General features: G+C 41.0%; 1 protein-coding gene across 1 annotated transcript in view; it reads left to right on the forward strand.

The window, feature by feature from the left end:
• PTPRR (protein tyrosine phosphatase receptor type R) overlaps positions 1-25,807 on the forward strand; it is a gene marked incomplete at its 5' end in the record, with an annotated part of 149,813 nt that overhangs the window by 76,182 nt on the left and 47,824 nt on the right. The window contains 3 exon segments of the mRNA XM_082066977.1: positions 2,864-3,019; positions 9,091-9,201; positions 15,094-15,350. Of these exon segments, the coding sequence (XP_081923103.1) occupies positions 2,864-3,019; positions 9,091-9,201; positions 15,094-15,350 (524 nt within the window).

Below are 25,807 nucleotides of genomic sequence, written 5' to 3' on the forward strand. Positions count from 1 at the left end.
GAAGTACAGCCAAAAAGATCAATAGGAATGCAATGCAGCCCTTTTCATGTTTGCCAGGGATGTCACTCATTCATGACAAGTGATGCTAAATCTCCTTCATCCCCTGCATTAACTACAATGAAAGGTTGAAAGACATATTCAGAAAAAAGCACAATTAAATGAGAAATGTTCCAGAGTGTGGGATGTATATTTCAACATACTAAGTCACTTAGTAGCTTTCTCACTATGCTCTGTGAAAATTTTCTAAGCAGAATTAACTAAGGAGAAGAAATACGCTTTTTATTTTTCTACTGGCTACATAGCTTTTCCCTTTTTCCTCTCATTTGTAATCCAAGTGAAGAGGTAATGACATTTTGCGTATACCTCAGAATACATTAAGTACTATTAATTAATTAGTCTTCTCCACATCTGTAAAAGTCTGCTATGAGTACATCTTTTAATGATGTAAAGGAGAACTCAAAATTTTACCCTATTTGCTCTAAAAATCACACACAGAAAATTGGAAGTAACAAGGAAGAAACATACCATTTAGGAGACATTGTTCCCACTTCCCATCCTTCTAACATGAGACAGTTCCTCTCATGCAGAGTTCTGGCAAGCAAGCAGGGCGCATCAGAATTCATCTCACTTCACTTCAACCTAGTCTAAGCTGCTCATCTAGGCTCCCTGTAAAAGCAATATAGAGAAGGGTAACTGGAGGAGGAGAGAGGCATTAAGATCCTGATTATTTTAGGATGGATTAAATCATTCTCTGGAGATGCCAGTCTCTCTCCACTGACTTTGGAGGTAGTTTACATGACTGAAGTGAGGTAAGCTGACTCCTTCCCAACAGAGCGGCTCTCAGAAGTGATCAGGAGCCTAGCAGCCAGGATGTGGTTGGGCACAAGGGGAGCAGAGGGCTTGCTAGCCTCTTACATATAACAACACGTAGTCTGCTGGGAAATATTAACTGGGCATTTCCAGTGTCTCCTTAACCTTTTGAGTACACCTTTCTTCCATAAAGGCCTTTTAATGGGCAGATGATCTCCTAAACAGAGGAGGCACAAAACACTACAAATGCTGTGTCCCCATGAAGCCTTGCCGTATGCCTGCCACCTACACCCAGGACCAGCCACCTATCCTTGAGAAAAGAAGGCTCCAGGGAGACCTTATTGAGGCCTTTCAGTGCTTAGAAGGAGCCTATAAGAAAGATGGGGACAGAGTTTTTAGTGGGGCATGTTGCAATAGGACAAGGGGTAATGGTTTTAAACTAAAAGAGGGGAGATTCAGGCCAGACATGAGGAAGAAATTTTTTACAATGAGGATGGCAGAACACTGCCACAAGTTGCCAAGAGAAGTAATAGATGCCCCATCCCTGGAGACATTCAAGGCCAGGCTGGATGGGGCTCTGAGCAACCTGATCTGGTTGAAAATGTCCCTGCTCATTGCAGGGGGTTGGACTAGATGATCTTTGAAGGTCCCTTCCAACCCAAACTGTTATATGATTCTATGATTCTACCCACATCAACAACTGAGTAGGACCACAGCCTCAAATTGTCAGATTGACAAAAGTCTCTGCTTTTACGTGACAGTTCAGACCTGCAGGTCTGTTTTCACTCCTTACAAGACTGCTGATCTGAATAGTCCCACTGAAAAATGCCTGGTCCCACACGTAGTCAATGTCCTTATCAATCTTATTGAGCAGATGGACCAGCAGTACATGTGAGAGCACAGCAGGCAGATTTAAGGTGAACACATTTCAAAGCATCTCTTTCTGTGCAGCTCTACTCTGAATACAAAACTAGATATTTTAAGAATAGCAAAAGATGTATTTTTCTCTACCTCAGTAAAGATAAAGATGCATATTCAAGATGACGGGAAGGAGGTGAGGAAGATCAGGATTATCCTGGTATGAACTGATCTCTCCCATCCCAAAACAATGAATAGCAAATAGATACCGACGAGATTCTTGCCTGTGCAGGCAGCAATGCAGGTGATAGCTCCATGTTTACCTTGCATATGTGGAACCCCCCAGGTCTCTACATCACAGCCTCATCTAAGTTGGCCATAGCCCTGGGGAACATGGGCTCACACACCCTGTGTGGACAACAGCACTGTCTGGAGCTCTGGGCTCAGGTGCTGTTCTAGTCTATCACAACCAGAAAAACCCTCCACTTTTGCTCCCTTGAGACAGAGTGTGCATCATTGACATCTCTAGTACAGCACACTTTGGGCTACCAGGGCTGCATCAAAGGCACTTGAGCAGGAATTAATAGAGGGGAGAGCAGACATGCTCATTTTACCCATTAAATGTAAACAAAACTTTTCTGGTCCTTTCATTTTTTTGTGCCATTTTAAGGAGTTGCACCACAGTTGACTTTTAGACTTCGTTACACTTCATAGTGGTATATGTCTGCAATGTGTTGACATGGGATTAGAAAGCAGTGCCAAAATACCTCAGCACCATACTAAGAATTCCTGTTTAAGGACCACCTTCTAAACCAAAGCTCCATTTCAGCTCAGATCAGATGAACTATCTGCTAAAATCCCTGCTGGCACTTCACCCTTGACCCGATCCGACAGTTCCTCACCTCACCATGTTACATTGACCTGTCTCCTTTAATGGCACTAGATACAGGAAAAGGATACTTTGTCAATAGTGAACGAGGCAAAACACATGTGCCCACGTATGATATTTGCATTTTCTTGCACAGTCATCTGGGATTTAAGAAGTCAGGGAATAGATATACTCTCCTCACAGAACATTGAAGCCTTTGCATTCCATGCTTTTTTTTTTCTGGCATTATAGTTACAATCTATTGACAGCAGAGATCATCTAATCTCAGACCCTTCCTCTGATTCTGCATTTTTTTTATTTTCCTAGGGGAAGAAGAACTGTGTAGAACTGTTTGTTTCACCACTGAACAGAAAGCCAGGAATTGCTGAGGCGCTGCCATCTGAAGAAGTGCTGCGCTCCCTTAATATCAACATTTTGCATCAGAGTTTATCCCAGTTTGGAATAACAGAGGTCTCCCCTGAGGTTGGTTATCAATTTTCTAACCTGTAGTTTGTTACAGATTAGGTAGTTATTACATCCCTGGTAATTTTCGGGCTGAGGTTCTCAGGCATGAGGCAGGAACTGTGTAAGCTAAGATGGCATTACTGCTATATAGCACTTTACAGCTAGCCCTGTTAAATTACTTTAATAGTGCTTGGTTAGGCTACTTAAGCATTAATATCGAGGTCCTCCTCACGCAGCTGGGCTACCATTGAATTCAAAGTTTAGATCCTAAGCATGCATCAGTTGCCTTAAAGGAAATGGGCCCAAGGACTTTTGGTCTATTACTGTAGGTCAGCAGGTACAACAGTTTCAGTAGAGAGAGAAATGGAATGCAGATGTCAGGTGTGAGCATCACTACCTGTATATCTTGCGTCTGACATGATTTTGCAAAATTGAATTTGTATGTTATACCCATGTTTCTTTTTGTTCTCAGGAGAAGTGAGAGATTTATTCTGTTTACCTGCTCTAAAAAGAGGGCAAAAATATAACTTGTAGCTATTATTTGGAAAAAAAAAAATCTATTTAAAAGCAGAAACTTCACTACCATCTCCACAGTGTCCCAGATATTACCAGAGAGATGGACATCTAATTCTGGGCTGACTGCTTCAGCTACGCACAGCAAATGAAAAAAAAGAGAAGGCATTTGGGAAAGGAAATCACTGATCTCATAGACATGGTCATATCACATTGCATTTTATTCAGTGCCCTTATCTACATGTAAAGACCCTCAGAATTCAGTGTGAGGTCTGAATAACTTAAACCATGTTATCAAGAACCAGCATTTTCCATGAAAGCTCCCATTTTGATAGAGAAGGCTATGTCCAAACAAGTGGAAAAAAAAAAGGAGAGGTTCTGATGAGCTTTTCCCCCGTATATGTAAAGAGTTCCTGTTTTTTTTTACGTTCAAACCTATGTTTGAGCCATTGCTGAGTTAGAACTGGCTGTTAAGTTCATGTGTATTTCTACTGATTAGAAAAGCTTTTGCTCATTTGAAATATTCCAATTCTGTTTAAGAATCTGGGAGATGTCTTTGGTATAAAGAAGGAAATACAAAATCAAGGCCAGTTAAATGCAACTTTACATGCTCTACTACAGCAGCTTGCTGCTATGAAAATGAGCAGATTCTTGAGTTTTAGCTGTTGTAATACAAAACAACACCAAGCAATGCTGTCCAAATGTCAGATCAGGTCTTTATATCGCCCATCAGCGACCTGGGCTAAGCTTCCTTTAGGTCAGCATTTCTTTTGTTACTGAAGCATATCAGACTTAGGGTTGTGATAGATGCAATTATCTGTTCCTAGTACTTCAGTTACAAATAACACTTCAGGTAGACGTGAGACAAGAACATGTATGTATAATAGATGAGGGGAGAAATGGCATCAAAATATGAAGAGATGCTGGAAAAATCACAGTGCTGAACTCAAGGTCTCATCTATATTAGATACATTTCAATAATCTTGAGTGCACAGATATTTAAATTTTCTCTCTGGAAAAAAAAATGTAGACAACCAGACAGAATCATTTAGAAAACGACTGTTAAAATGAAAGTTGTGCAGACTGCCATCTAGGAGATGTGACACCAATGAAGAGTTTTCCAGAGTTCACACCAAAATTATGCAATCCTAAAATATACCATTACAGCCTCTTTGCAGAAGGCTTCTCTTGGTTGCCTTTGAAGCATGTGATATTAACTTCGTAGAGAAGAAATCAAAGGAACCAGTCATGCACTTAAAGCATACAGAAACTGTAAGTCACTGTAAGGACAAGTGATCAAAACCAATGGCTTAGGAATTACAAAAGCCTGGACTGACCAAGGTGCCCTGGAACAAAGCAGAGCACAAGGATGTGCTCCTGTGGTCACACAGGGCAGACACAGCATTATACCCGCACGGGTGCAAGCAGGGCACAGCCACAAGAACAGGAGCCCTGCAGACCTGCCAGCTTTGACGTCAAATCACAACACTGCATTGCACATGCGTGTAAGGTTGAGTTTGGGGGGGAGGCTTTGCCATGGGGGATGCTAAGTGGCTGTTATCCAGTGCCCTGGGAGCCTGAGAGGTCACCCATGTTCCTGCATATTTTCACTGGGGGTGCAAGTGATTTCTTGGCAGAGTTTCCTAACCTGCCTTAGCTAATGTAGTTAAAATAGCAGAAAACGCAAAGCAACTCTGTGTGAACTTCAGTGAACACTTTTTGATTTTAAGTTTGATTCCCATCTCCCTGTAATCTTTCCTCTGAGCTCACAACTATAGCTTACCATGCTTTTTTAGTGTTTCAGGCAAGGAACTGGTTAGGGTTAACCCAATTTGAAAATTAATCTATTTTCCAGTGTAGATTTACCTTTCCTGGCAGCTCCTGGTACCTTGGCAGGATCTTTTATTCACAGATTTTACAGTGACTACTTTAGGGTCAATGTCTATCTTCTTATTATCAAAAGATGCCTTCTCATTTTACTTTTTTGCGGAAATAATCTGCCAGTTTTCTATAAGAGCAGAAATGCCAGAGTGGATTTTAATGTCTTTAAAAAAAAAAGTTTATAAAAATCATTTTTCTAAACACATTTGTTCCAGTTCAGGGCAAAGCAGATACCTGCTGTGCAGGCACTCTTCAGTAAGGTGGGTGATAGCATGAGATCGTTAAGAATACAGTGATTCTTCCCCACCTTGAATTTAGACTGTTTAAATTAATCTGGCTAATTCTGCCTGAATGAAACACCCAATCATGGACACTCCTTAGGGAATGTAGTCAACACTGGGGGATGATGCTCTTGGTGATGTACATGATGATGAGCCTTCCTCCATGTGGCCAAGTTTGCTCTAGGACCTGATGGTGGCTGAGCCACTGGAACTCCCCTGCCAGCCCACTTGCTTTGGTATTCCCCCGACTTGATCAGCTGTGGCAGCTTAGTCTGAGGTTATCTTCCTGCCCTCTGATGGCAGTGGTGCCTTCCCACTCCTAAAAAACTGTCTGAAAGTCTTAGTGGATTCTCAGGCAGGAAAAGGTTCCCAACTGAGAGAGAGAAATGCGGAGTAACATCATTCAGCTGAGACACAGCACCATCTCCCTGCAGAAGGCTCATTGCCCCTGGTTGTGGACAGAACTCTCTTTCTTGCTCGTTCCCTGGCATTTGGCCACGCTGTGAGATTTTTTCCTGAGCTTGGGCAGTTTGTAGTGAGCTTGGCAGTTGTCATCCCTCTTATCAGTTCTCCCAGACAGAGGAACAAAGTCCTGAACGAGCAGCGCTGATGTTTCAGAAAGCAATTCCTTATCATGGGCGTGAGATGACTTAATGACTGTAGGTCACAGCCTCTTCTGTCATTAGGAAGCAGCTCAAGCAATGATTTTGCTGTCCTGCACTTAGATCCAGGGGAGAGATTTCCTAGGCTAGGCGAAGGTACTGCTGAACTGCTGCAAAATGGTGTGTCAGATAACATTTTAAGTTGTGGCATACATTTTTTATGCTTTTCACAGCATTTGTTAATATTCTTTGAACTTTATTTTTAAAAAGACAAATAAGGGAAAGTTATATCCTGAACACATGTACCATTAGACAGACACCATAGAGATTAATTCTGTTAGACTCAGTTATGCATACAAAATGTATTATAAAATATTTTACAAGTTTTGTGACACTATTGAATTATAGTTAAAGTCTCTCACACATTGAGTCAAAAAGTCCTATTAGCTTTTCATTTACGTTTTAGTATATTTGTGCTTTCAGTGAAGAGGCACAAAACCTCACTTACAAAAGGTCACCATGACCAATTCTCCTTCAACTCCTGCTTTCTATCTAGATTTCCTCCTGAGTGATCTGAAACACCGGAAAGCCATCAGGTAACCTACCCTGGGTCAAACATTTATTTTATAGTTTATAGCTGCTGCTGTCATTATGGAATTCCCATGGAGCTCAACAGGAGCAGTCCTGAGTGCGGAGCAGCTGCAGTTTTGGGCTCTGAGTCAATATTGGGACCTGGGTCCTGTGCTGTAAGTTCAGTAGAATAACCTAGCTGTGCTGAGGTAGCTGATTGCACAGAGACCTGCACCCCCTTAGAGCGGCAACACTGAATATGTCTAGGAACAATTTTTGCAGTAATATTTGGCAAGATTTACAGCTTATCTTTGAAAGCCTCATTTTTTAAGTTGCTCACTAAACCCAAGACTGACACTTATAAACCTTGTTAAACTGTCGATACCTGTGATACTTTTAAGCCCAGATCATGAAACACTGTGTAATTACACAAACATTAATACACTAATTTTACAAGGCCTGTTTCTGTAGTTTAGCAGAAGGAGGTAAAGGATTTGCGTTCTGGTCTCTAGGGCTATGACTTCCAAAGAAAACTCTTCGTTATTATGCTTTCAGTTCTAAAGCAATCAACTCCCAGTTATACACATGCATGGGTTTCTTTTAGCAAGCAAGTCTCTGTAAATTAACCATGCTACCAAATACTTCTCTAAATGTTCGCATTTTGTGACAGTATAAACTGTGAATTGTCTTACATCTGCACTGTCCTCGCCCTTTTCAAAGCAAGCTGAGAACAAACCTGTGCTCAAAGCAGGACCATGAAAACTACAGTGGGATCCAGCACGCAACAGTTTTTTGTCAGCTTGCCTTCTCTTCCCCAGACCATGATCTCCTCCTCCTCAGCAACCCTCTTCACATGAATTTGACTTCATCAGGACTTTCTAAGTTTGGGAGGCTGATGGATACAAGGAGTTTGCTTGATATGTTACATGTTCAAAAGAGCAGGCTGACTGGTGGCTAAGCAGAATCTGGAGCATGAAGTATTCGTGTACAGTCCTAGAAGAGTCCCTGCACTTGCACAGGTCCACTGAGCAGCCTCTCATCGTTAAACAGAAGCACTCTTTCCTCTGTGGAACACTCCCAGTCCTCTTACACAATGTTCCCCAGAGAGGAAAAAAGACCATCTTGAGATGGGAAGACGACTCACTAGTTAAAACAAGTTTAATTAAAGCCATTAGGGAATTTCAGTGAAAGGAAAACATCAAGACCTTGAACATTTACAGTGGAAACCAGAATTTATTTTTGCTTAGTCTGAGAACTGTACTGAAAATGCACAACTAAGAAAACAAAAGCAAGTAGCTGAAAACTGAGAGAGCAACATCTACTGAACTGCTGTCATTGAAACACAAGACAATATAGTTTGTTCTAAATCATATGTTGAAATTAGACTGAGGTTAGATGTACTCTGTTTCTATTACCAAATCTCTATTTGGAAACATAGTGAAATTTCGGTAATTTAGGAGCCCAACCAAGTCCCCGCATGGCAATAAAGCAAAAAATAAATGCTTTCTCAATTATTATTATTCCATAATCCCCAGGAGTTCCCCAGGAGTTCTGGAAATTTTAGTGTGCACAGCTGTTTTAGAAATGTACCATCAGCAGAAACCCAAAGATAACGAGATGACTTTAAGCATAAACCAGAACTATAGGCAGACAGATAATGAGAATACTTGCAGCACGATCAGAATTTTTGACGTATGCGCACGTACATGTGTGTGTGTGTGTAGTCTAAAGGTGACAGTGTCAGGGCTCCTCAACTCGTGAAGACAAACTGGCAAGTCACCTGCTTTTGGCTCCTGTGTCAAGTGTAAGCAATGGGGAAGCTGGTGCATGGGCGCCAGGGCCGGAGATCAGCACTGGGGAGGAAGAGGCAACCGCAGCCCACGCAGGGGCGCAGCCCTTTTACCTGGGAGCCAGGTAGTTTCCAAGAAAGACCTCGAGTCTTGTTTGCTCACCTTCGACCAGCCCAATACTCCGGGAGGATTGTCCCAGCAGCCACAGGGAAGGTCTTAGATCATCTCTGGTAGCGTTCGGACGCCCCCGTGTTGCACGGACACGTGGGGCGCGTAGCCGAGGTGGGTGTGCAAAAGCAGCGCTTAAAGTGAGTGCCGTATACTGCGGAATGTGAACTGTGACAAAGTTGAGGAGGGTGATTAATGCCTGACAAGAGCTATTTAATCTGCGCACGCTACTGTGTAACTTTTTTTTTTTCTTTTCTTCCTCTTTGTTTTATTGCTTTAAAAAGAAAAATGTTTTGCAAGGCCAGCGTGAAGCAGACAAAATCTGGAGCAAAGAAGGATTTTATGCGGTTGTCATATTTCTCAGCATCTTTGTCATTCTAGTAACTTGTTTAATGGTAAGTTTCCTTTTTACTGTTTTTTTGCTGTTCTTTACTTCATGCTTTTCTCAGTCTGGAGGACAGTCACACATTCTGTACATGAGAGGTGTCTCCTCAAAGCTATTAAAAACTCAGCTACAAAGTAGGACTTGGTTACTGTCATAATGCTGTGAAGCCAAAGTTTGAAGAACCACATTTCAGTCCAATTGAAGAATTTAACTAGAAGGAAGCTAAAGAAATAAATAACGGGCTCTTAAATCTGCAGAGTAACTGTGTAATGACATGAGTGATGACTTCTCAACCTGCTTGCTATGGTCCTGGGATCCCTGAAGTCACGTTAGCTGCCTGTATTTCAGTTTTATTGGATAGTAAAAACACCACCACACTGAAACAATATTGTCAATGCACAGTTCTTGGAGTGTGTGTTGATATTCATGTATCAAACATGAATTGTTATTAAACTGAAATGACTAGTAAGTACTTGAAGAAGTGATCATATTTTTGAACAACTTTGCCATTCACATTGTATGAGTTCAGTAGCCACGTTCCTGGGCATTAAACATACTTCTAATATGCTGAGTATGAGATATACAAGGGTCACACAAAAGATGAATGGCACTACACCACTACTGACTTTTGTAGGGTAAATTTTGCATTTTTTCCAATATTGTATCTCACATGTTTTCCTCCTCTGAATTGTATATTTATTCTGTGGTGCATAAACATAAGGGTATACTGAATTCTATGACAATCCTCGGCATTTATGAACACTTAGTATCTTGAAGTTTTTTGAGATATTTTGCTTTTAAACATATTCAGTTTTCTTTAACCTAGATGGATTGTCCACATAGAACCTTAAGATGGAAAGAATGTTTGAACCAAAAATATTAATAATAAATGATCGTATTTATAACAAAATCTTGTTTAAGCCTTTAAGCTCTCCCTAAGAGTTGAAAAGCACTTATTTTCTCATAAAAATTTTTGCTTTATGCAATTTCTGCTTCCTAGTGATCTCCAGTCCTTCATGCCAGTACTAATTTTTCAGACTTTTTACTTTGGAGAAGTAGGTATTTTGGTCATTACTGATTGTTTAAGTGGAAGGGTGTAGAAAATGCTGTCTTTCCTTGTCCTGGTGCTACACAGTATTTTCATTAATTATTTGGAATGTGTAGATAATATTGGGAATTGTAAACATTATGGAGGACAGGATCAGAATTTAAAATATTCTTAAGGTGCTGGAGAAAAGATGGGAAGTAACAAGAATGCTGCTGAGCAGGGACAAGAGCTCTAATCATCACATTGTTGCAAAAATACTTTTATTGACTCTGTGGTCTCTTTTGGGTACCACATTTGTGAAAATTGTCAGGCAATTATAGTAAGGAGGAAATACAAGAGTGATTAGAGATACAGAAGGCATGAAATAATTTGGTTTATTTATGACAGAGAAAAGAGCAAGAAGGAACATGGTAGTCCTCAAACATGGAAAGATTTCAAAGGCTGTGGTAAGGAAGAAGATAATACTTTCTCCACTGGGGACTGGAAAAGAAGCAAATTTTTTGAAAGGGTGATTTAACAGACTCATAGAAAGAACTTTGTTACCACATGGATCACTAGGCCCTGGAGTTCATTGCATGGGGAAGCTCGCGAGTTTTCTCCTGTTAAAGTTTGAAGCAAGTGTCTGTCCGGGATAGTTTGGGTGTAGCTGATCTGGAGTTAGGGCAGAGGTAGGTACTAGTATAGACTCCTGTACTCCTTTCCAGATGGATTTACTATGATGCTGTGGTTTTTTTCTGCAGGCATTTCCCTAGATACATGGAGTGTATGCAATCTATAAGTCTAACAAGCAGCTTATATCATTTTTCATCCCACTTTATGTAGCAGATTTATGAAAAGTAGGAATTCAGTATTTCAAATTCAGTCATTTCAGTCTATCAGACTATTCAGCTTTAGCACAAAGCACTAGGGCTCACCCTACCTTTCTTTTGTCTGTAGCAACCATATGAGACCACCAAACGGTGGCTTCTTTTTTCACGTTAACAGGGTAGGCACCTGTTTGTCCCTAGGGGGCTATTTGTAGTTTTGGAGGATCCAAAAGCAGAAAGCTTAGCCTGCATCTTGGACGTCTCCTTTAAAATGTGGAGTAGGAAGTACTTTAAGTAATGATTATCATGATCAACTGTGCCCAGTGTAAGGCAGCTGCTTTGTCAGCGTTATTGCTTTGTTTTGGGTAATTTCTACAGAAACTGTAAAATGTGCAGCCTTGTCTTTTAGCTGGCTTTTAGAAATCATAATGCTTCCCTGCACTAAGAGCGCACTGTGCATTAATAGCTTTTAGGCTTCCTACTGCTTGCCTGGAATTTAACAAATACCTGGCCTCTCTACATAAAAATCTACAGTGCATAGTATTGCTAAATAGTGTAATACATCAGCACATGAGCTAAATTCAGACTTGTAAATGGTACCTTTGAGCTTGTTTTATGTATTTACTCGGCTAGTCCTCGTTGTCATGGAGTGGGAACCTCTTGCAACCCAGGAGTGATTCATCATATGTGGAAGCCAACACACATCTCATTGCTATCCTCATCATGGGCTGACCATGGGCTCACTTGAACTGGGAACACTGTACATCATTTATAAAGTTTGCCAAGCGAAGTCCTAAGCAAGAATAAATATTTTTAGCACTCTCATGTGTAAAACAGGTCTCTGTATTTTTTATTTTACATAGAGAAATAACTGAGCCAGCACTGAATTTACTAAATAACACAATATTTGACAGTGCATTAAATTATCTGCTATCGTTTTTCCAACTAATTTTGCCTACTTTAATATTTTTTATATAGATATACATAGAAGTATCTCTTGAGTAGTCTGAAAGTATCACCTTTAGATTATGAATTTTTTGTAGCTAGTTGTAATAAGAGGGCTTTCTAAATGTTGTTTTTTTTTTCCCTATATATAACTAACTAATATCAGACTATCAACTTCAACTTTTGCCAGTTTAAAGATTTAAATCAAAATTAGTGTTATGTATCTTTATCATACTGAAAGAGTGTTTAAGCTAAGTTGAAATGAGGGGGGTTGTATATAAATTAGCCCTAGATTGTCTGAATTCCTTTATTCTGCTTCTGTACAGCTTTTTACAGTGTGTTCAAATCACAGTATCCAAATGCCTCCCAGTAATGCATCAAACAGCACAAATAACATCTGTCACATTTTTTATTCTTTCATCCTTTCCCAAGGGTTTGAGGGAAATTTTGTTTGCATGTTTTCTTGTATACACTTGCAGAAGAGCTCTGCTCATGCAGAGGTACACACAAAGCCTCACACACATATTGATAAGTACTTGTTAGAGAGAATGCTTTTAATTAGTGAACTGTCTTAATTTCTATGGTTTCTGAGAAATTTTACTACACAGTCATGGGTGCTCTAAATTTCACTAGGCAGATGAGTTTTCATATCACTGCTCCACATAACCATTGACAAGATCTTCATTCTGGAGACACAGTTATCTCGTTGGGATTTCCTGTCAATATCTAAAGATGAATGAAGGCAGTTTCCACTGGTATTTAGAATGGGCAGGTAGGAGGTACTGGCCAAGTGAGGGCATAACATGTCAGCTGAGCAGACATATAAAGAGTGGATGCCATGCTGTCAGCACCCTGTCCTTCTTCCATATAAGCTGAGTCAAGGAGGAGGCAGAAAGAAGAGTTATTTTCCTTTTGGACTGTGGCTTTAAATCCTAGGCTTACTATATGAAACAGATACATGTATAATATATGAAAACATTACAGGTGACCCACCTTGTGTGTCCTGGAAAACAGTACTTTGTGTTGTTCAGTTACTCCATGCCTCTTGATTATCCTCACAATGAATCTTCTGGAGTATCAGTAGAACATCAGTTTTCCTAATTTAAGAGTTTCATATCTGTTGCCATCCATACTGACAGATGTCTTTAAACTGATTTGTAATGTGACTACAACTAAATTATTCCCTTTGCAGAGCCTGGTGATTGGGTGGATCCCTGTCTTTTTGGCCATTTCTGTTTGTTTGACTTTCATTTGGAATTCATTAAAAACATTATGGCCCTGACCACACTTTCTGAGGAAAGTGTGTTTGCTCTTAGATAAAATGTGGTTCTTTAGCTTTTTTTCATCTTCTGCTGGTGGCAGGCTATCTTTTTTCCAGAGGTCTAATGATGGAGTATTAAAAAGATATTAAATCATTCTTGTGTGGGTTTTTAGAAGCAAAAAAACATAACTCCCTGGGTCTCTGAGGGATGAAACTATGTCAAAATATATCAGTGACAAGAAAGTATGGTGTACATTGTCATGACCATGAATGTCTGAGCTGTATATCTGTGGGTTAGCAGAAACAAATGAGACCAAAGCAATCGGTGGAAGAAAAGAGGGTTAAAATATTTCAAACCCCTGTTTTATCTTTACTGATACCTGTGTCTTTGCTTCACATTAGCGCTGTTTTTTCTGCAAAATAATGGCAAAGAGCAGCTTATCTTATTCATGCAATTTAATTCTGAACTCTTCTCAATGAACAGATTGTTTACGTAGCTAAGTCTTGTTTAATGGGTGTGTTGCTAATGACATTATGTCAGTTCCCAGCTAAACCCCTAATGCTAATCCTGGAAAAAACAAACCCATCAGATATATCCAATCTTCACTGGACAGCAATGGAGTGATAGGTCTTCATGTGGTGCTAGCAGGGCAACAGCTGTCAAAGAGCTTCTGACTCATGGCAGAAAAATGCTTTAGTCTAGGCTTTGTCTTTATGGCTTCGTGAATCAGGATTTAATTTAAATGCTTTATGGCAACAGATAAGGCAGATTAGAAGGTAAAAGGGTATCTGCAGACACCTTCAAAAAGCTGTGCGCCTTTCACCCACCTCCATACACAATAATTACAATAGTAATCCTCATAAGTTTCATTGGTCATAAGACATGTTTTGAAAATGGCACAACTATGGCTCAGGAATCTTTTTTTATTTTTTTTTGCATTACCCTCAAGAGAGATAAGATGTGTTAGGTAAGTCTAACACAGGTTCCTCTGGAGTGTCTTTACCGAGTACACTTTATCCCCCAGCTCTCACCAAGCTGGTGTACAGCAACATCAGTGTGGAGTTTGGTGGAAGAGGATCATTACAACTTCTGTAAAGCTTTTGCTGCAAATATCTGACATCCAAGTTCGGAAGCAATAGGTGGACAGAGAATCAAGGTATTACAGTGTGTTCACACATCAATGCCTTTGTATTTGTAAACCACACTTTTCTGAACCGATGCTTAAATAACTTCATAGACCATGCATCACTTCAGCTTTATGCCAGAGCAGAGTATGTTTCTCTGAGGACACTGAGGGATATCCTACTCTTGAGGAGTATTTCATAGTAGTAGCAGCCTAATACTACAAAAGTGGCCTAGTGAAGCTACTCTGTTCAACCATTAACTTCATGCAAAATGAGCTTTTAAAAACATCTGTTGCTACAATTAGAGAGATGTACCTGGATACACCATGAGCACCTATTTTATTTTGTGCCACTTCTCTCTTGTGTTACAATTCTTACAAATTTTTGTACAATTACTCTATTTATCAGTACTTCTTTCTTCACAGTGTCTTTTGTAACTATTTTCCATCCTATGTTATTTGCCGCTTTAATAACACAGCTGTCGGTATCACAAATAATTACTGGCTCACAATGAGAACTGCTAAAATGCATACTGCTCACATGTACACACTGTAATGGAAATATCTATCTTCTTATGGGAAGCACCATGTAGCCCAACTTGTGGCTTACCTTCTAGGAATGATAGCCACATATAGCAATCCTATCCAGTGTTTGTGATACTTTCCTTGCCTTGCTTACTGGGGAACTGAGATTGAGCTTTCCTGTTTATTTCTGTAGGTTCTGTACAGATTAAAAGAGAAGATCCAGTTGTCACTGAGACAAGAGAAGGAAAAGAAGCAGGAGATCCACCTCTCACCCCTTCCCCTGCAGACAACTCAGTCTAAGACCACCAACAGCATGGTCCAGCCTGAACAGGCTCCAAAGGTTGTCAATGTTGTAGTGGACCCTCAAGGCCAATGTGTTCCTGAGCTAAAACCTCCCCTGTGTGCTAGTCCATCTCCTTTCAGAATGAAACCTGTGGGGCTCCAGGAAAGGTAGGATGGTGTCCAGCACACTCAGGATTTATTCTGCTTGTTATACTCTTGCTGCATGATTTTGTATGTGTCTCTTCTGTCCATGAATGGGAGACTTTGCCGTATGGACATCTGAGAAGTGGGATTTTGGTGTGTTCATGCCTACCTCATGGGTGTTCCTTCCTTTCCTTTTATTTTCATATGAGCAAAAGTCAAGAGGTTTGGGCTGACATTAACTGCATTACTGCAATTCTTTTTGCTAATTTGTTTCTTCCCCTTTCCAACAATTACTCCAAAGAAATAATTTTTAATTTTCCATTGATTTTTGCCTGTGTTGATCCTGGAGATCCTGGCAGAGGACACAAGGCCTGGTTATGTTTTCTCAGCAAAGGACGTTCCCATTGTCAGGCTGTCCCTAGCACATGAGAAACTTAGAAAGAATAAATATTTAGACAGAGTGCATTTACCAATCTCATACAGTGTTTCCATTATCACCTTTAGATAGTTTAGGTGGTTTTCTTCTTAAATCCAGCTTTCCATGATGGTCGGGATACAGTCCAAGGTCTACAGGGTTTACAAAAAAAGAAAAAGAAGTGATTAGTAATGAAACCGAGCTTTGTGTGCAGCTCTTCAGAAAAACTTGGGCACTAAACCTTGCCACTTGTTCTACCTTTCAAAAACTGGGCCAGTGCTCTTTTTATAAAACTAGTTATTCTTCCCACAAGAGAGCGCATGCTGACATCTGTCTCTCCTCTGTTCGAAACCTATATAATTTCTTTCCTAATGGCTGCAGGCTGCTTTCATAAAGCATCAGTGCTCTGAATAACTAACGTAGCATGCAGCCGTGCAACTGAACTCTTCTATCCCGGCACAGACGATAAATGAAAGAACAGACGCCACGTAGATCTGACGGGGGAATCAGAATGAAAAGGAGACCAAGTGGAGCCTTGTCTGTGAGGACTCTCAGAGTTGAGCAATAACCCTGATTCAGCTTGAACCACAGGATTTCAATGACAGAGATTTTATCAATGGCTTTATGAGCTAAAGGAGGAGAACTGAATCTTCTATGAGCAAAAGATGCTGAAAGGCAGAGCTGTCACAAAACATGTAGCATTATCACTGCAGCTAAAAAATAGTAAGGAATGGAGGAAGCAAGTAAATACATTTTGATAGTTGCTCTCATTCCACAAGGCCATAAAAATAAAGCACACAAGCACGGGGATCACATAACTAGTTTATAATACCTAGTGGTTAACATAACATATGTAATAGTTGAGAGGGATTGGGGTGAAGGAATTTGTAGATGGAGTTCGTACTTAAGGACCAGATGAGAAATTTTTCCAATGCTCAAACAAAGAAAATAAAAACTGTTGATCTAGGATCTCAGTTTCTACCACCACAGAAAAAACTCAGCAGTTAACACGCTTAACCAAATTTCATCCTTCAGAAGGACAAAGTTCTGAGTCAGATGTGTCAAAATGGAGAGCTGAGATACAAAGAGGAAACTAAGCCTGATCTTTGATCAAGTACACCAGGCGTTTCAGCTTGTTACTAAGGAAAAACAAGTTGAAGAAACTGACAACTTCAGTTTCTACTGTAAAAGAACACTAATAGGCCATTGTGAAAAAGTGAAAGCAATTGTGTTAATGTCCTATTCTGCAGTTCTTTTTGTCATGTTTAACACAGTTATAGCTGGTTGGCCCAAGTCCACTTCTAAGAAATGGTTATCTACGTTTATTTCAAGCTCAGTGATGCAAAGGTCTGGGGATGTGAGGAAGAGAACTTCAGAGAACACATTGTCTTCTCTTCCTTTGAAATAAACAGTTATTATTATATATATTTCCTATTTATTTTCTATATCATGTGTTATGAACAAATTTACACACATTCTGACTCACAGCAGCATTGGAGGCAAAAAGTAGTAATGCAGCAACACATTTTGCCTCAGGCATCATCTAATGACCAGGTATGTGAACAGCTTAAAAACTCTCTTCACCTTTCTGCCCCACCTTGCACTAGGCAACCTTAGGCCATCTTCATTATGCATGGAAGCGGCGGACCTTACAGAATGGGTCTGCATGCTACAAGCAGCACGCTACACACAGAACAGTCTGCTCACAGCCCTGTTGCTGTCAATACGGAGCGGGATCAAGCCTGGAGGTCCCCTCCTGCTCATAGCCACAGCTTGGGGGCACCCATTCCATGTTTGCTACCCTGATATTGGTTTCTGCCAGGGGAAGAAGCTCTTGGCAGGCTAGTGTGGGTATGGAGGCTCCTTGACAGAATTATCATTAAGATTCCTTTGGTCAGATGGATTGACAGCGATTCCTGAGCAGTATTTTCTAACTATCCAAACTCCCTGGTTTGATTCCATGTGATCCCTAGTCATGAAATGTCTAGTATGATCCAGACCAAACTGTATCTCTTCAAAGATAAATTACTGGACCATGGGCCAGGCCAGGGAGTGAGCCAACTACTGTGCCCAGCCATCTGGAGAGGAAGTTTGTGACGGTATCTCTGAAGGATGGGGCAGAAAAGCCAGATGATGCCTGCCTCTCAAGCTCTCCCTGCTCTACACGGTGGGTGCTGCTTTGAGGAGCATATCTAAATGCAAAAATATGGTGGAACGGAGTTTTTCCAAAGCACTGCATCAGCATCTGGCCCTCTGAACCTTTCCATTTCTAATAGGGAAAGCATTGGCTGGTACAGAGGCAGACAAATTGTTAATCGACAACTGCCCATAGATCAAAATATTTCTGGGAGTTTTTCCAGCTTCTTAAAATGCATTTTGCTTCTGAGTGCTAGAGCCAAGCCCACATACATTTTTTCTGCTCATCTGGAAAGGCTCTTACTCAGCTGTTTCTGTAAGACACAGCTTTCCCAGCAGATTATGCAACATTTGCACTATCAAATTTGTAGAACGCCGCAGATGATTTTTACGTGACAGGTACATACACTAGTGCTTGGTGCTTCACCGAATGCAGCTGTGGGGAGGGTGACATCTAGAGCCATCAAGCAGCACTGCCACCACTGCAGCAGCTGCTCTGTGTCCTCGCTTCTGCCAGCAAGGTGGCCTGCATTTTTTATTCTTTGGAATAAAGAATATTCCCTCCTCGTGGAGGAGGGAAGATGGTCGTGTAGTCAGGATGGTGTAAGAACTGGCCCAGTGGCCTCGGGGGGTCAGTTATTTTCCTGGATGCCAATCATGGTCGTGTGCCCCTGTGCAGCGTGCGGCTGGGGAATGGATGGAGCGGTGGTGACCAAGACTGGAGGATGGACTGACAGGTGTGGAGGTGAGAGGAGTGTAAGAACAAAGAGACACTGACCTCTTTCTATTACAATTAATGACAGATGCTGGGGCAGGTAAGTGAAGGGATGTCTTCAGAGCCCCTGGCATCCTCCAAATCATTCTGTACAGAATGCTACAAAGTTGTTCTGTTGGGTGTTTTCAGAACTGCTGCTCCTTAGCAGCAAAGACTTTCTTCATCAGTGACACACACAGTGCTGTTGCTGATCAAAGGAGCAGGAGAGCTAATGTTCTCCTGTGGTGTCTTCGGTGATGAACAGTCACAATATCATAGCACCAATGCCTGAATTTAGCAAGTAAAATGATTCTTTTCTCTTCCTTGAACATATCCATGAATATTGCATCAGTGTTTATTTTTCTACTTAGGCTTTTATAGATTTATATGAGTAATATACGCTTTTTCCTTCACGAGGGTAAGGCTTCCTTTTATTCTGCTGGTTGGTCCAAAATTCATCTTGATATGAATGGTCCCAGCCAAAAGCAGAATCTGCTGAAGTGGGATGTGATATTTTACTTTTCATTCTGATGTGTCAAGCATCGAAAATCCTTAGTACAAGCAATGAGTTGTTAAAGCATAAGCATGGGTGGGATATAAATAAGTTACAACACCAGCACAGTATTCACTTTTTTTTATAGCTGGATTTACTTTTCATCCAGCCACTGGTGCAAAATAGCTCTTCTACTGTGTGTGTTAAAATACAAACAGTTCTTTGGAAAGTCTTCTCAAGCATTTGTATTCCATTCTAGCCACAAAGACCTAAAACTATGGCTATTATATCTAAATAATCAGTGAGAAGAATCGCAACACTATGTTTTCTCAGTCTGTTACATATTCAGTGGAAAATTAGTCGGTCTAAAAGGGAGAGCTCCTCTTGTTCACAGATCAGCATGGTCATGCAGGACTCCCATCCAGACAACGTAAGATTTTACATGTGCTTCCTGCTATTTTTTTTTTCTCTGCAAATAGATACAAAGAGTGGAGAATATAATAAAAAAAATAGTTTGGCAAATAGAACCAAAACCTGGCAGATAAGTGAAATAATAAAATATCTTTTAAATGTGAAATAAAAGAATTCTGCAATGGTACAGAAGCACTGCTGAGACACAGGAAAACAGAAAATACTCTGTCAAAGGGAAGGCAATAACTCCAGGGTGAGCAAAACTGGAAGAGGGGAGGGCTACTCACTGTCACCATTTAACATACGCTGTGCAACCAAGTCTACAACCTCTAGAGAAAATCAGTAGGTATCAGAACAGAGAATAGCAGGGGAGAAATCACCTAAATCAATGTCAAGTGTAACTAGCTCCCTACAAACATACCAGAGAGCTCTGAATCTTGCCTTGAACTCTGATTGTGGGAACTATGTGTGAAGTTACTTTTCCCCACTAAGCAGATCAAGACCATAAAAGCTCTGTGCCACAGGTAATAGACTGTAACTAGTGAGATTTCTCTTACCATCCTGAAGATGCCTGTAAGTTGACAGTAGAATTATTTTCTCCAGTTCTAATGAGTATTCAGTAGACACACAGAAAGTATAGCTCAGCTCACTGTAAATATAATGAAATAAAAGTTAAAATAATGTGCATTATAAAGCTGCTAAATGGTCATCTCTGTCCACTTCCTTATAACATGAGAAAAAGAGATATTCTGATGAAAAAGAAAGGCAATACATTTTTAAATAATTTTTTAGAACGTGGTCAGATAACCCATAGTAGTCTGTGGAACTCACTATCAAAAGATAAAGTTTGAATCGGGAATGCATTAGCAAGAGGTACTCACATATAGCCACACAAGTAATGAGAACAATTATTGTTCTCTGTCTGCCTTTGGCTTCCTTCCTCAGCAACATCTTGCATTTTACACCTTTACAGAGAAGACTGTGGACAGTTTGGACTTCAGGCTTGGAGGTGGAATAAAATTCATGTGTTAATACTGATAACTATTCTATTTTTTTTAGTTATTCTGCATAGACACGCAAATTAAACTATTATTTCAGCCATTTGTACTATTTCTGTACCCTGTCAGTTGCCATCTGGATGACAAATGCTGTGGATGACAAACACTAACTGTAATACCTATTTTCCTGGCATCAGAAAAATAGTATCCATTGAAATGAATCATTATATTAACAATACTGTATACCAAATAAAACCTCATAAGAAATGTGGGAACCAGGGTAAAAACCTGATGCGTTCTTTGGTTCATTAATATAACAGCAGCTGCATCTTGGGATATCACTGTTCAACCAGATCTTTGCTCTAATAGATGAGAAACATTTCCAACAATTCTCTCTGGTTCTGTTCTGATTTTTAGATCACAGAGCACAGTTGCTGCAAATATCATTATGGTGTTGCTGATCTGTTATCTTTATACAAACCCGTCCATTGTGAGTAATTATTTCAAGTAATGCTCAGAGGGTTGCACCTTGCAGTTGGAATACTGTAAACAGGACAGGTTTTGTAGTTTATGACACAAGCATGGGAACTTAATATATTTACAGGAAGGGGCCTTGAATTTCCTGGCTAAAATATACTAGCTTTGCATAGATTTGGAGGATAAATTTACCCTATTGTGTGGAGCTGAATATGCTTTCTGCATTCTTAATTTAAATCCTAGGGATTGTTTTCAGGAAAATGTCAGTTTAATTGTTCGAGGCGCAGCTATGTGCCAACACAAAAGTACTAGCTGGAGAACAATTTTACAGTAATATCCTATCAGAAGGAATTTGCAAAGCACCAGGGACCAGTAAACTGAGTCTGAGGTGGGAGGTAGGAATTTTTGTGCTCCGGTCTGTCTCTGCCACCAACTCATTAGAGCACTTTGGACACGCCGCATGAATCTCCTCCAGCCATGCTCCCAACCACTGGATTGAGATTGGCGGGCTGACGTGTCCGTCTGAGGAGATGTAGCAAAGATTCTGTGAGAAAATTAACTTGAGATACAGTGAAAGTCCTACATGCTACTATTTGTGCACATCATTTAAGAAGAGCAAGAGCATATAATTAAAAACAAACAAACAAACAAACAAACACAAAACAACAAACAACAAAACACTTTCTGAAGTAATTAAAAATGCATTTCTCTCATTTGGCAGACCCTTCAGCTGTGTTCTGTCCTGGTCTGTAAGATGCACTAATAAATTCAATACACTGCGCTGAGGCCAGCTAACAGGGATTAGTTTGTGTCCAGACTGCCAAGTTGCCTTTACTTCCAAAAGAGCAGGGGCTGGATGCAGACTGCCTCCTGGGAATGGTCTGTGCATGTGCTGGTTCCCAGCCTGTGCCAGTGAATTGCTTTGGAGCGCTCTTGTTGGCAAAGGCTAAAAACAAGCCCAGGCCGCAAGGCTTGAAACATAACGATATCGATTACGGAGTTTCAGTGCCTGGGATTGTTTCCTGGCGCTGTTTAATTTCTTTTTCTGGACATAGCTTGCACATGAAGTGCACAGCTGGTGTAGCAGCTGGCACGAGGGGAGCAGTCCCGGTCGTGGGCAGCTGCTTACGGACCGTGCTTTTTAGTAAAACTCCTCTCAGTGCAGGGCCTCCTCACAGCCTGGCGTTGCGCTTTCCCTCCTCCTCTTCCTCAGCCCATCCCAGCCAGAAGGCCACACCATGACTGCTGGCACCTGCACTCTGGTGGCAGGGTGAGGGCAAGGGCTAAAAAACCAGGCTGTCAAGGTGGGAGAAACTGGTCTAAGTAATGAGGAACATGAAGTAGGATCCAGCTCTGAAGGTCTCCTGCTCAGTGCCTGAGAGATCTGTTTTAGCACGTGGATTCATGACTAGAGAGACACTAATGCTTTACCTCCAACTTGCCTTTGTGTGACATTTGTGTTAGTGCACAGTCACTCTGAAAACCTTTTGCAAGCACCGGACCTTTGAGTTGCACAAATGTCTGTTCTGTTCAACCCATTACAGACGTCTTTGCTTATCTGCAGTGTAGGAAGAGGGCAGGAATGTGAATTGTCCCACTTCTCTGGAGGGGAAGTGAACTCAGGCACCAGCCTAACAAAGACCCTTTAAAAAAACGTATTTTAACTATTTGATTCCTGGCTGATTGAGAAGGTGTTTCGGTTGTGGTTACAGCTCTTTGAAGCAATACTCTGTGGGAGTTATGATCTAAATAAACAGATGCAAAAAACTATGTACCATCACCCAAACTTACACCCACAGTCCGTTTCCCTCTGTCTCTAGCACCTCTTGCAAATTACTTCAGATTAGCGTGGGTAGATGTATGTTTTCACTCCTAGCTCCATTTCTGCTTTAAGTTGTACCACATCCCTTTTCTTTCCTCTTGCAAAGAACTAAAAGCTCTTCAAAGCACGTGACATTCATTTCTGGGAGTGCATAATTCAGGCAAATTAGCCCACCCTTGTTTGGAGGAATTCGTCTGGGTCAGCTTCATAGTCCTTTCCGATGCCAGGGAGCGCTCAGTTTAGCACGCAGCCCATGCCTACCCTTGGTTTTGCCTTTACCGACTTGTGAAGGTTTAGTCAGGAATTTTGTAATAATTTTATTATATTCCCAGGTCTCTTATCTGGCGTTTATTCTTGTTACTCCAGTTGCTACTGGTTTTAGCTTGTACACAGGAAACCGCGGTGCCAATCAGTGTCGTTCCCAAGGTGACAGGAAACCCTGTTTGGTCAGATGTTGATTGTGCTTGTCTTTACTGCTCCACCCATCGGATTTTCTTCCTTTTTGGCTTAAGTTAAGACAAATTAATCAGTGGCCGCCATCTGGTAGACAGTTTCAGTGGTTTTGCAGTGATTCGTCCAGCTGATCTTTTGAAAAGTAATGCACAGCACAAGAAACTGAGGGGAAATATCCATGTTAATATTTAAATGCTTCTTGAGGCCTAGGATCAGACAGGCCATTGTTGCCCTGGGCACACAAGTAATTTGAGTTCTGTGAGTAATCCCCGTGCTTCGCCGAGCAGTAGGTTTGGGTTTTTAAGCACTGTTTGGTCAGAAAGTTAAACTCAGATGTAGCTTTCCAGTGTGTGGTTTCCTCAGCTCCCCTCTGCCTCTGCTTCATTTCTGTGGTGGACCATTCCAGGCAGGGTTGCTGTGACTGCTTCACCACCTGTCCTCATGTGCAGGTGGAGTAGGACATCTGGGAAAGTGAGGACGTGCATGTTAGCTGAACTTGGATGCTCTGAGTATCTCGGCTCAGACCATAGCAAGACGTGTCCATCTGTGACATTTACAACAAAATATATGACCTTTTCACATGGGCAGCTTGGAAATGCCATGTTAAGGGAAAAACAGTGGGAGAAGAGCACCAGTTTCATTATGAGATTGGGTTGTAAGCAGTATGTTGCATCTCACGAGCCCTTGCCTAGAACCCATAGGTACCGGTTTCAGCAATATAAACAATGGATGTAGAAGGGAGCATCCCTATCGGATATACAGGGGTTTGATATTTACAAGGAAGGCTAATTTTTCAGATTGGGTAGAATTATAGAAAAGTGTCCTTGAATCCCCCCATTAATATATTCACCTTTCCTCTTGTTCTGGAATGCATTTCTCACTGATCATGGCATTCCTTCTGGCCAACTTTTCTGCAGAGCAACCTTAAGCTGAGTTTAGCTCAGTTCCCCTTAATTTAAAATGTTAGTAACAGACACACAACACAGTTAAAGAAAGAAAAACATCCAAACATGTCCAAAACTGCAATGTAAAATATCCAAGTATACCTTTGAATTGCAGGAAGCCATGGACTGGACAGTACTTACTAAGCATCCAGCTTATGTCGTAGCCATCAGTTGACATTCCAGGCCATGAATCTCTTCTTTGAATGCAATCATAATTCATTTTATTTCTGTGCCTTGTCAAGAGAATGCTTACAAATTATGACAGTTGATTAATTATAGTACTTCTTTTCAGAAAAAGACAGTTCTGGAAATTCAGCAGAGATCTCTTATGCAGTCAGAGCTAGTATGTACAGAAAGCTTAACATTGCTAGCTATCAGTAATGTCCCTTGTTTGCAAATACATCTTTCCTCCAAGAAGACTGCATGTAAATCTGTGGGTCAGACCATTTCTCAGGTCTTGTGGGAAATTCTCTTAAACATTTTTATTAATATAGTACCCGAGAGCCTCGGTCAGTGGTCAGGATCTCTGTGCAAGGCTCTTCATACACACAAAAATTAAATGATCTTCTATCCAAAAAACTTACAATCTAAACGTCAGACAAGGTAGTAGATGTGTACAGACAATCAGGCAAGCCTCGGAAATGGAGAAGCACTAGCATCATGGCAGAGATGAGGATGCCCACAGTGCTCTCTGAGAATGGCTCAGACCAAAAAATATTTGCCCAGAAGCATTAGCTGATTTCATACAACACTGGCATTTCAGCCAGGTTCTTGATAGAGTCATTTGTCTGCTTCGATACCATCACACCCAGGCTGATGCATCAGTTTGGTTTGACTTTGAACCTTCACTTGAGTATGGCCAATATGTTTCAGGAGCTCTTTTTATTGTTTTCATAGTAAAGCAAGTGAGACATTAATTGGCTAAGTGACTGATCCAAGATGATATTGCAAATCAGTGCCCTATCTTCACAAGACACCCAGACTCTTGAAATTTTCCTTCAGTTCTTTAACTGGTGTAGTCTATAAGAAGCTACAACAGTGATATATCTTTCTGGGACAGGGACTTTCCTTATTCTCCCTATCAAACAATATACTTTTGATGCTTAACAAGCTGTGTGCATTGTCGTTATGGCAGCTATGATTATCCCTGTTATGTTAGTACTGTGATTTGATAACAGGAGCAAAACAGAACACAGCGACTTCAAATAACTGCTCAAATATGCGATAGGCATCAGAAGGGGAAGTACTGTATATAATTCCCACACAGAAAAATGTCGTTAAGTACAATGTTTCTCTAGGGAACTTGGTCCCGATGCTTCAGGGTGACCAGTCACAGCTCCCTGGAAAGATGAGCTGCCAGCGAGGGATGGGGCTGGTGCTGCCAGGAGGCAGCTGAGCCTGCCCTTCCGCTCCCCACCGTCCCCCTGGCAGCTGCATCTCCCGTCTTCGAGATGTCTCAAATCCTTCCTGAGTCGTAACAAATTCCACCAGAGCACTGCTGCATAGTCCAGAGACTTTCAGTTCCTTTCCCTGGTTTTGATGGTGGACGTAACAGCGCAGACTTAGAACAAATGAAGG

Source organism: Streptopelia decaocto, assembly GCF_964273445.1.
Source record: "Streptopelia decaocto genome assembly, chromosome: 1".
Taxonomy (NCBI): domain Eukaryota; kingdom Metazoa; phylum Chordata; class Aves; order Columbiformes; family Columbidae; genus Streptopelia; species Streptopelia decaocto.